The sequence below is a fragment of the Lagenorhynchus albirostris genome, chromosome 3 (genome assembly GCF_949774975.1).
Source record: "Lagenorhynchus albirostris chromosome 3, mLagAlb1.1, whole genome shotgun sequence".
Taxonomy (NCBI): Eukaryota; Metazoa; Chordata; class Mammalia; order Artiodactyla; family Delphinidae; genus Lagenorhynchus; species Lagenorhynchus albirostris.
Genome location: NC_083097.1, coordinates 97844900 through 97856958, shown reverse-complemented (window position 1 = coordinate 97856958; position 12059 = coordinate 97844900). Strand labels below are relative to the sequence as shown.

Below are 12059 nucleotides of genomic sequence, written 5' to 3'. Positions count from 1 at the left end.
AATACAATAGAAAAATGGTACGAAAAATTTGTTAAACCCTGTCAGTAGTTCCTATATCATATGTTAAATAAATGAATATAATATTTAAAAATAGCACACTTATTTGTTTAGATCTGTTCTAACTGGCAAGTTGTCTTAGTTCTAACAGTTTGATACATATGGAAATAGCTTCTCTTGCTTTACTTTCCATTTTCAAGATGGAAGAGTAACAAAACCCAAAAATCTCCCCTGCTAAAGTAAGCCTATGGAAATGATAAGAAAGATAAAAATATGTTGATGAAAACAAAGCCATACTCAGTAATAAGAAAGTGAACTTTTGGAGGACCAAGGTCAAAGAAATCAAGTTGAAGCTACTATGGGAATACATAACCAGAGTAGTAAGCTGAGGTGACCCCTGGGAGAATTCAAACACATTAGATAAACAGATAATCAAAAATCAACACAAAGGAATGTTGACATCATGTAAGAGAAAACAAACTCAGCGACATACCTACACCTGAGGAAGCAAAGACTTACCAGAACATTAAGGAAAGTGGTTTATACTCAGAGATGTTAAAAAAAAATAAAACTAAAAAAAGAACAGTAAGTTATTTTTTAAGTGGCTATTAAAATAAATAAAGAGATACTAAAATTGAAAATAGAATTTCTAAAACAAACTCAAATAGGCTAAATAAAAGATAGGACATTGCTGAAGAATGAATTAGTGTCTGGAAAATGAAGCTAGGATTTCTCCTGAAATGAAGCAAAAAATAAAGAAAGAAATAATGAAAGGGATCATTTGAGAGGAAAGCTAAAAGAAAAATAAGAGGGACCCACAAGTTCCAATATCTGTCTCATATAAGGAAAGAGAAGAGAGAAGATAAAATATTTGAAGAAATAGAGTAAGGGAATTTCAAAGAACTAAAGAAAGATATAGACCCCCACACTGTCAAACAACATGTTTTGAAAGCCTAGATAAATTATCTAGGCTTTAAATTATTTAGGCTTTATTATCTTTATGTCCTAAGTGAAACCTTAGGACATAAAGAGAAAGATCATAATCAACTACTCTGTAAAATTTTTCTCAGTTCCAAGTCAGTCACTCCCTCCTCTGTGCTCCCTGAGATTTTACTACCTATCATCTTATAGGACATATCATTTAAGTATGATGTCATGTTACATATCATTTATCATTTCACATGTTTGTCTCTAACTAGATTGACCTTAAGGAAGGAGACCTTATTCCAGCGTATATCACAATGTCTAGCATTAGACAGTGATCAATAAAAGGCTGCTAAATAAGTTATATTGTGAAGAGTTTACTTGAGATGCATTTGCCATAAAGACATATGCTAAAATTTCAAAGATGAAAAACAAGGACTCAACACTTCAGCCATATGCTTTTTGCATTATTTAAGGTGGACTGCAGTACACAGTATTTCTAGAGCAAGAGCATACAAATTCTCAAACCTCATCAGTTACTGCAAACATTCTTAAATTTCACAAGATATTTACCTGTAGTTATGACTACCACAAAGGCACTGATAAATACAAGCAGAAAGTGAAGCTGCTAAAGTATGCATTACATATACCTGGAAAAAAAAAAACAACAGTTATAACTTTGAAAAATGTAGCTTTTTTTCAAGACCTAATATAATCAGCATTTTAAAAAAGATGAAAAAATGATTTTGCCCTTATAAACTATTTCCTTTTCTCCCTAATACTCATTTCTGTCTGAAAGGTCTTGTGACAAACAAATTAAAAACACACACACAAACAAACACACAAAACCTGAGGCCTTTGCAGAAATTATAAAACAGACACCTACTACCTAATTTGTTTTAAGGGCAAACGAGAACAGATGTTAGCTTATTCAGTAGTGCCATGAGCCATGCATTAAAAGCAAGCCCTCCAAGACTTAAACTGCTCCTTCTTCAACCAAAATATGAAGTCCAGCCTGGTAAATGACAGTTCACTTATGAACAGATCACTGAAGAATATGCTATCACACAGTTGAGTTACTACAGAAAACAACTGGAAGAGAGGGAAATTTTAGAGAAAGAAGGTATGAAAGACAGCAACTGAAAGGCAAATACGTGTACTGAGGATGACAGGGCTCCAAACATGGCATGACAAGAGAAGTAACAGAAGTAGATCTGAGGATGAGGGAGAAGCTTAATCTAGGTAAGAAAGGAGGCTAGACTATTAAAAGACCAGGTTCTTGATCTAATTATAAGGTATGATACTCTTTGTGCATATTAAAATCTAATTGGTATTTTTCCTTCAATGATCAATAGACATGTGATATGAATTAAAATCAAGGACATCATATGAATGAAGACAGCGAAGACCACATACAACAGACTACAAAAACGATAATATTTTCTAGCTTCTCCAATCAAAAGGTGGAGTCTATTTCGCCACTTACTGAATTTGGGCTGAGACTTGCTTTGTGCAAGAGGACACGGCAGAAGTGATGTGTTATTTCTGAACCGAGTTCTCTAAAGGCCTTGCAAATTCTACTTTTGCTCTTTAAACCCCTGGAACCACTATATGAAATAATCCAGGTGAAATGGTTAATTTTATGTGTCCATTTAACTGGGCCAAGGGGTACCCAGACGTTTGGTCAAACGTTATTATGGATGTGTCTGTTAGGGTAAATTTGGATGAGGGTAATATTTGAATTGGTAGACTGAGTAAAGACGATTGCCCTCCCGATTGTGAGCGGGTCTTATCCAATCAATCGAAGACCTGAACAGAACAAAAAAGCTGAGTATGAGGGAACTTCTGCCTGGCTGCACTGAGCTGGGACACTGGTCTTTTCCTACCTTGGGACTAGAACTGAAACACTGGCTCTTCTTGGGTCTCAGGCCTGCTGGAATTTGGACTGGAACTTACACTATTACCTATCCTGGTTCTCAGACCTTTGTACTTAGACTGGACCTACACAATCTGGTTTCCTGGGTCTCCAGCTTGCCAACTGAAGATCCTGAGACTTCTTGGCCTCCGTAATTAAGTGAGCCAACTGCTTACAACAAGGCTCCTTCTATAAAAACACACGCACACACCCTACTGGCTCTATTTCTTTAGAGAACCCAGGCTAATTACTCTAGGCTTGCCTACTGGAGGATGAGACACATCCCAAAGTCTTTGGTCATCCCAAAGTTTCCTGTCAGCCTTGCAAACAGTCTACCAACCACCAGAAATGTAAATAAGGCCATCCTAGGTCATCCAGAATCCAGTCAACCTGCCTGCTGACCAAAGACAAATGAAGGTATCCAGCTATCAGTCCAGTTGGCCCACAGAATCATGAGCAAAATAAATCATGGCTATTTTAAGCTATTAATGTTTCAGGGTGGCTCTTAAGCAGCAAAAGCTGATACACCAGGGTTATGCTTATTATTTGCTTATTATTAAAGTTGAATATGGAATAAAGTTTGGTTAAAATCAGCACAATCTAAACAAAATTAAATTCCTAATTGTATAATATGCAATGTGGGCATTTATTCTACTGAGCAGTATAGGAAACAAAGTGACAAAATTAATTTATAAGGGTTAAGGTTATCCAGGAAGGTAAAACTGTAGGAGAGGCTACCACTAGACAAAAAGAAAATGGATGGCATGATATCACAGCCTGTGAGGTGGGGGAGAGAATCAAATGCAGACTATGAGGGAAAAAAAAAGAGATACTAGTACTTTTACATAATATTAAGTTTCTGTCTCTAAAAAAAACCCCAGCTTTTTGGCTAAGTGTACTGCTGAAGATTTACTCATAAATGTGCATACACACTATTATGCTTACCAAAATGATGCAGTTAAATAAGACGAAGTAAAACTTTAAAACTGAAGTACCCTATTGGGTATAAGTAATACAAGTAAGATGAACTTGGCCTACAACCAAAAGTTTTCTTTGATCAAAACCAATATAAACTTGGCAATGAAACAATCACTATGCATAGGATGATATTTAAAATTGTTTATAAAAAGCCTTAACACTTATCTTTTAGTTTTATCATAGTATATAGGTAAATTAAATGTCTGAAACCAAGCATACTTACTTTATTGCTTTGGATATCAGGATGGGGTGGTGAATCAAAGTTTATTATGGCATGCAGAATATCATGTGTTAGATTACTAAGGTGCAATAACGGATTGGCAACTACTGTTTTGGCACTGGCTGTACAAGCAAAGAGGAGAGGTACTGAGGTTTGTTCTGAAAGAGGGCTAGGAAATATTGGTTCTGCTGTTTCCTTAAAAAACAAAGGGAAAAAAGGTTAATCAACTATTTATAGTTATAATCCATTAAGTAATTCAGGGTCTCTTTGAAAAACTTCAGAACAATTAAAAATTAAAAGCATAACAAACTTTTACAGAGTTAGAAGGGACGATCAACCTTCCACCAATTATAATGAAAACTGACGGGACAATACGCTCGTATCATCATCTCACAAGGCATTCGTATAAGAATGTTTAATATGAATTAAGCAGATCACAGGGTCTGATATCAAACTGTCCTTAAACCACAATGCATTCACAACTCTAGAAATCCATAATATGAAGCACCACACAAAAAGCAGAATTCCTTAAAGCAACCATAATTAAGAAAATCAACAATTTTAACATTTTAAAACTAAAAAAGCAATCTCAAAAACTGTTTTTCATACAAGTAGTATTTTGACTGGTTATCATGTAAGTTACATACCTGTTGAGATTCTTGTAAAAGCAAAATCAATTCCATTCTCACAGATGCAAGACCCCCACCATGGGATCCATGCAGTATGCAGTAACTAAGAAACATCCTCAAGAGTGACTGATATTTCAAAAGCCACTGTCTTTTTTCCTGAAAATTTTCTCTCAGTTGTTTCACTTTTGTTTGATGAAGCAAATCTTCGGCATCTTCATTTAATCCAAATGCATCTCCATTTTCACTAAATGCAGACTGTAATTCTTCAGGATCTGAACAATAGTCACAAGTTCTCTGAAGGGCTATCACCTCTTTTTCAAGCCAGTGGTACAGCTGGTATCGCAATTTTCCACCATCTATTTCATATCCAGTAGATAAGGTACGAAGTTCTACCGTGAGAATCTTTAAACATGCTCTAAATTTTAACTGAACTGCAATGATATCTTCTGATGGATTTAAAATGTCATGTTCATCTAGTGTGCTGAGAGAGTCTGTGTACTTAGAACTTGTTTCATCTATTTTTTCCCCTACTTTTCTCTGTAAAGGTTTTAGTTCTTTCATTGAAACAGGGAGATCCTCATTTTCCTCATCGTTATCACTGTCCCATTTTAATTCTAAAGAGTCATCCTGAAATACAATACTTGGTTGGCTCCAGTCAAAAGAAAGAGTGGAATTTGACTGCTTCTCTGAGGAACCCTCTGAAGAAGATCCAAAACCATTCATCAGTGACTGTGACCAATCAATAGCAGAAGACTTATCTTCCCTTGCATCCAATTTGAATGGAGAAGAAGGAGAACAGACTTTACTAGTATCCAGAAAACTAGATGTTCTACAAAAAGGTTTCGTTTTTTTGATGACTTTTGGCATCTTTGATAATACTTCCAAAGCCAACATAGGGCAGCCAGCTTTTAAATGAGCACTGGCAGTAGTAAAAAATAATCTTCTTTCACTTAAATTAATTGTTCCTGCCAGTCCACTTTTTCCTGTTAAACTCATGTGTGTGGAAAACGCATCAGATGATCCAAAATGACGTCTCAGCAAAAGAGGATGTGTTCTTAGATAATTGTAGAAATTAAAAACGGCAGGATTGCAGGCTGACATCATGACTTGATCTGAAAGTAAATTCATTTTATGAGCCAAGAAAAATTCTTCAAGGGTTGTACTGTAGCCCTTTTTCTCTACCATGGCACCTTTATCTACCTGGTCTTCTAAGAAAAATTTAAGAGACCAAACTAACACATGGCACTGAATAGACAGGAACACAGTTGTAATGAAAGCGTTCTAACATAGTAGGAAAACAAAGATTATGCTGATTTCACATCTCTTCAGGAAACAATCTAAGACATTTTAAAACATCCAGTTACACACTCTTAGTTCTTTTTCTCCTACTTTCCTGGACACTTCATCTCAGTCAGTCTGCTTTGCTAGATCTTCCTCATCTTCTCTACTTTTAAATGCTGAGTGTCCTAGAGTTCAGTACTTGACCTCCTTTCTATCTACACTCCTTGAGTTAACTCCTACAGTCCCACGGCTTTAAATACCATCTATATGTGATAACGTGCACATCTCTATTTCTAGTAGCAATTTCACCCTGTAAATCTAGAATGCTATATCCAAAGGCCTACCTTACGTTTCCACTTACATTCCATTCTTGCCTCAAGGCCTTTTTATTTACTGTGCCCTTGGCCTAAAAACCAGATACCTGCACTGATTACTCACTCATTTCAATTAGGTCTCATCTCAAAGGTTACCTTATCTGAGAAGTCTTTTCTATCTAAAGCAACACTCTCCAAACTCTGCTCCTAGCCTTCCCCCTATCACTTATCTATTGCTCAAACAAAAAACCAGGAGTTAAACTTGACTCTCATTCCCTTCATATTCCATATCCAATTCAGTCCTATCTAGTCAACCTTAAAATTATAGTTGAAATCCAACCACTTCTATTTCCCTGTTTATCACTATTTTCTTCAAAACATTTATATTCAAACGTTGAAAACCTCTATGTTCAATAAGAAAATCCAAAGTCCTTGGTTTTCAAAGGATTTAGCTTCCTGGTGGGGGGGGAAATAAAAAATAAAAAACTGTATACATAACTCTGTCTCCCCAACTAAACCATAAAGTCTTAGACCACGTACGTCTTCAATTTGCTCTGCATTATCCTTAGCACCCAACAGTGTGCTCTGAACCTGACAAACACTAATAAAACTCTTAAGCATTAACATCTTAGAAGTATAGCTTACCATCATCCTCTCTGATAGGTTGCTTTATTAATGTTTCCAGAGCACTACTATAATCTTCTAAAATCCAATATGCCATACTCCGAAGAAAAGGATCATAATGCATATTTATATTCAACAAATTGAGTTCATTGAGTTCAATTCCCAAAACTTTTTTACGTAAAATAGATTTATATGTTGCAGATGTATCAAATTCAGACTCATAGAGTCTTGCTATTACAAGAGCCAACTGAATGTCATTCAGTTTCTCAAGACATACCTTCAAAAACAAGAAATATTGTTTATAAATAAGGGTATCTTTCATTTTAAGGTAAACTCAATTAACTCACTAATAACTAGATGAACACAAAGCTTTATTAATATCTGAAAATAGTGAACAAGGACAATAAACAAAACATATGCTGCTTGCTTCAGCAAATCTACTTGACAACATTTATGTTAATTTATCTGGTAGTACTAAATACATATTTGCAAAAAGAATTAGCCTAATGAAAAAGCACTGAATAATTGCTAAAATGACACACTTTGTTTTATTCTTGAGCTTTTACCCTTCCCCATCCACCTCAGCAGACTATAATGTTTCCAAATCAAAAAGATGTTTTGAATCACTTGTATGAAACTCTGAGCAAAAGGGCAATTTGAAACAGAAATGTTATATTTTAAGTATTTATAACTTTTTGTAAGGTTTACTTAGCAAATAATTAGCTAAAAATTTCCTAAGGTTTGTCAACTAACACAGAGCCAAATATACGTCCGAATGTGTTTAAAGTGACAGGACAAATATTTTATTTTTTTAACCTGTTCATAAATATTCTTAAGAGTCAGATCAACTACCTATCTCTACCAACCAACAGAACCTGGTTAATTTTAATTCTGTATAAATATCATTCAAGCTAAATGACAAAATTTTAAAGTCACCATTAAATATTACCAGTTAGGCATTAAGCCTTTAGGCATTAAGCCTTTAGGCATTAAGCCTTGTGTTAGTTCCACTATACTTGAGTTTGAAATTAAAAAACAAAATTGAAACCATGAAGAGCTTAAAAGGATGACAATGCTATTTTTTAAAAAATTCATTCATTACCTCAATTGCATCTCTGAGGCAACCAGCTAAAAGAAAAAATGCTGCTGAATGTTCAAATCTTTGTTTTCCTAACAAAGAAAAAGCATTCTTTAAAGCTGCTTTACGCCATCTCTCATCCTCAAAATTGTGCCCAAAAAACTGTGTCATCTTGGAATCTTTTTGGGATCTATAAAGAAAAAAGTTTGAAAATTTCGGAATATAATGCTTCTACATCAAAACCAATTGTTATGAAGTTAGCCACTTAAAAGTTAAGACTCAGAAGAAACATTTACCAGTTCATAAATTACTATACATCTGCTGCTTTTCTGAGCAAAAATAGCATTTATGGTCAACATTTACTTTTCCATATAAATTTCAGAGATTATTGAAAACATTCTTTCAAACTATGAAGAAACTACATTAACAGCACTGTGAAAAATTCTTTTTAAATCTATACAAATATATAATTTACATTAACTTCTGTGCTATTTTACCATTTAAACTTAATCAACTGCCTTTAGCCCCACTGCCCACCTGAAGATGACTTTGATGATAAAAATCCAAGGAATTTGTCCCGAAGCAAAACAATCCTAAAAGATCTAGTCTCTTACAACTGATTGATACCATGATTTTCCCCCAACGGTTGCTGATCATATGGATATATCTAGAACTGAACCCCAAACGAATAATGAACTATTTATGGCGATCACGCTCACCAAGTCTAGCTGAGAACAAGTGAAAGAGAAAAATTCTAAATGACTCTAGCTCAAGAATGGGGTCAGGGCCCTTAGCAAGAGGGTGGTTTGGAAGAATAGCCTGGTCCAAGAGCTCCTTGATAGGGCAGAGGGTAGATGTATCTTCAAAGCTCCACCAATTCATCTTCTTCCCCATTCCAGATAAAGTTTCTGGTTTAGTTTTTGTTCTACAGGAGCATCATGAGAAGTTATTAAAATAAGCAAAAAAAAAATGTTTTTCTGGACTGATAAACCTAAAAAACGCTAATGTGACCTCATCAAGATTCTTCTGCTCTGTAACCTGGGCTTCTTTCACATGAAATCTCTTAAATACAAAAATAACTAAGAATCCACATGAATCACACTAACAAGAACAACAAATCTTTACTTCATACTCTATGGAAAGTTTTTCATTTTGAAGCAGTTTTTTCACCTACCTATATAATCCCCAAATCACAGCTTTCTTTTTCATTGCAAGGTAAAAAATGGCAGCATCTAAAGGATCATTCTTTTTATAAAAGGCTGCTTTGGCTACCTATAATTAGAAAATATTGGTCAAAATTTCACGGTAACAGTTTTTAATTAAATAAACAAATACTTTCCTTCATATACGAGACTGTCATACATTCTCTACTTAAATGTTCAATAAACTAAAAAATATGTGTATGAACACACACATGTATATGTAAATTTATTAATTTATTTTATAATTACAAAAGTAATCATGGTGGTGGCCTCCAAGATTACAGAGATGGAAACAGGACTACACTTTTCATTGCAAGCTCTTCTGTACTGTTTTATTTTCCTAAATGTGTATATATATTATTTTGTATATATCAATAAAAAATGCTAATATATCAACTAGCAATTTAAGAATTAGAATATAAATTGTTAAAAATTATGCTATTTTGAAATATAAAGACTATTTAAAAGCATTTTACTGCTAAAAAAAAAAGAGTAACAGGAGAGGAAATATGGAATATCATGTAAATAAACATGCAATATATATTAATTCATTTTTACACCAAAATAAAACACTCACCTTTTCTATGCATTTGCGTAAGATGCGGGTATTCCGGACCCACCACCCCACACCCATAGCTCTAAGTTCAGACCATGTGGGATCATCTTTCTGCATTGCTGGCAACATGTTCAGCAGTTCTTCTTCTGCTACTGAATGAAAGGCCCAGGCAAAATGACTACTAGACAGGCCTGAAGAAATATCAAAAATAATGTTTATAAGAAAATAAATATGATTATATAATGATGATCAGAAATGTGTGTTCCATAGTTGCAATAAAATGCCTAAAAGTTTATGTAAGACTCACAGAGTTATAACTGTTTGGGGTTGGAGGGAATATGGGTCTTTTTTCTTGCTTCTCCAAGTAACTCAATCATCACATCAATATTTTCTACAATGAGCATATATTTTCTATAATTAAAAGATAGTTTTTTAAAAAGATAAGGAAAAACGCTTATGGGCAAATGCCACTGTGCTGAGTCTTTCTATTCTCTAGTATGTCTGACATCCTTTGGTCAACATTTGTTGTGTGGATTTAATTCCATGGAATCAAAAAAGCACCAAGGAGACAGTACAGCTGGTGAACAGAACTTAAGACTGCAAAAACTCTGGAATCAGAATGCATAAATTAAATTCTAGCTCTACCCTAACTAACTATATAACTTTGGGCAAGCTACTTAACCTCTTGATTCCTCAATTTTCTTATTTACAAAATGTGAATAATCATGGCACCTACCTCATTACATTGTTGTGAGAATTAAAAGAAATAATATAGTTAAAGCATCTGGGATAGTACCTAGCACATAATAATTTTTATTACCCCATAATCACTATATTAATAAGATACTTTTATATTTATAAAGCATCATTTACATTAGCAAGTCTCTCAACCTACTGGTCCACACATGTGGGGTTTATCGTTCAGCTTTTTTTTTTGGTGGTACGCGGGCCTCTCACTGCTGTGGCCTCTCCCGCTGCGGAGCACAGGCTCCGGATGCGCAGGCTCAGCGGCCATGGCTCACAGGCCCAGCCGCTCCACGGCATGTGGGATCTTCCCGGACTGGGGCACGAACCCGTGTCCCCTGCATCAGCAGGCGGACTCTTTACCACTGCGCCACCAGGGAAGCCCTCTCCAGTATTTTTATGCAAAGAGGATGAGATGAAAGCAAACATTTTTAACATAAATTAAGGCAATTCAGAATGTGTCAAACTTGTTGGCATTATCATATCTGGGCAAAAACGAACTTAAATGTTCTTAAGCCTCTCTTCTACTCGTCTTACTTCCTTTTACTAGATTATTGCCAAAATCACCTTGGTGAAGGAGTTGAGCTCGATAAGCTGGAAGAGAAGTTGTAAGAAAAGTATGAAGTCGAACAGCCAAAAGAAATTTTAAGCCACATTCATCAAGAGTTTCTCCACCTATAAAAAAGAAAAAAAAAGGTATTTTTACTTGTAAAAACCCATTTCATTAGCAAAACACAAGTAAATGCTAATAATTCTGGCAAGCAGGGTATGTCACAGCACCAAATACAGGGACAAAACATTGTGTGAAACTGACAAAAGTTATCAGTCTAAATATTATCTAGTATTTCTTTTTCCTATATAATTATACATTACAGAAAAAAGTTGTATCGTTAAATAATTGAAAAAATAATAAAGAAGAGAATGAATTGACTCAGGATCTCTGACATATTTTTAATAATAATCTCCTCTGACATGAATATTTTAATTTAAATGTGACTCAATTTTAAAATAGTTTAACCTTCCCTGTAATATTATCCATACTGATTCAAGTCACATACCCATTCCAATAACTGCTAACACTGGAAGAAATGGCTATATGGTAAGGGGGCCTGATTTTTACTTTAAATGAATAAAAACATAAAACACTTGTAATACAGTCACATCAAAACATAATATCTACTAATAATATTTCATGTCGCAATTCATGACCAACTTATTTTTTCTTAAAGTTTTTATTTTTATTATTGTTATTCTTTTTTCTTAAATTTACCCCACATTTTCCTTTTAAGGGGCGCATCCTACTGACATATCTGGTGCACAAGGCTAGACTGTTAATCAGATCTTATTTGAAATCTGATGGGAATTCTACAAATTTATTCATAACTCAGGAGATTAAAAACAAAAAATGCTCTTTGGGTGAGGAAAAGACCTAATTTTATTAGGCTTGCTTGCTGCTATTCTAGGAAGGAGTATACCTTAATGTTAATTTTTTTAAAACCTCAATATTAAAAAACCCAAATTAGCAGTGAATTATTACAATGTGAAAAACAAATAAAGGAGAAAGCACCTTTTATTTTGGGGTTTCTAAAGTAATTAT

The 12059-nt window shown here is 34.5% G+C and overlaps 1 protein-coding gene across 3 annotated transcripts in view; it reads right to left on the bottom strand.

The window, feature by feature from the left end:
- The window catches only part of DMXL1 (Dmx like 1), a 124030-nt gene that overhangs the window by 60939 nt on the left and 51032 nt on the right, over positions 1 to 12059 (bottom strand). For 2 of the 3 annotated variants that reach the window (XM_060143458.1, XM_060143459.1), the window contains exons 19-26: positions 11030 to 11137; positions 9740 to 9909; positions 9135 to 9232; positions 7985 to 8150; positions 6904 to 7159; positions 4682 to 5775; positions 4038 to 4229; positions 1495 to 1571 (exon numbers count right to left, since the gene is read on the bottom strand). In XM_060143458.1, coding sequence (XP_059999441.1) covers positions 1495 to 1571; positions 4038 to 4229; positions 4682 to 5775; positions 6904 to 7159; positions 7985 to 8150; positions 9135 to 9232; positions 9740 to 9909; positions 11030 to 11137 — 2161 coding nt within the window. The remainder of the gene's footprint in view (positions 1 to 1494; positions 1572 to 4037; positions 4230 to 4681; positions 5776 to 6903; positions 7160 to 7984; positions 8151 to 9134; positions 9233 to 9739; positions 9910 to 11029; positions 11138 to 12059) is intronic. The other variant, XM_060143460.1, reaches the window with a different exon arrangement.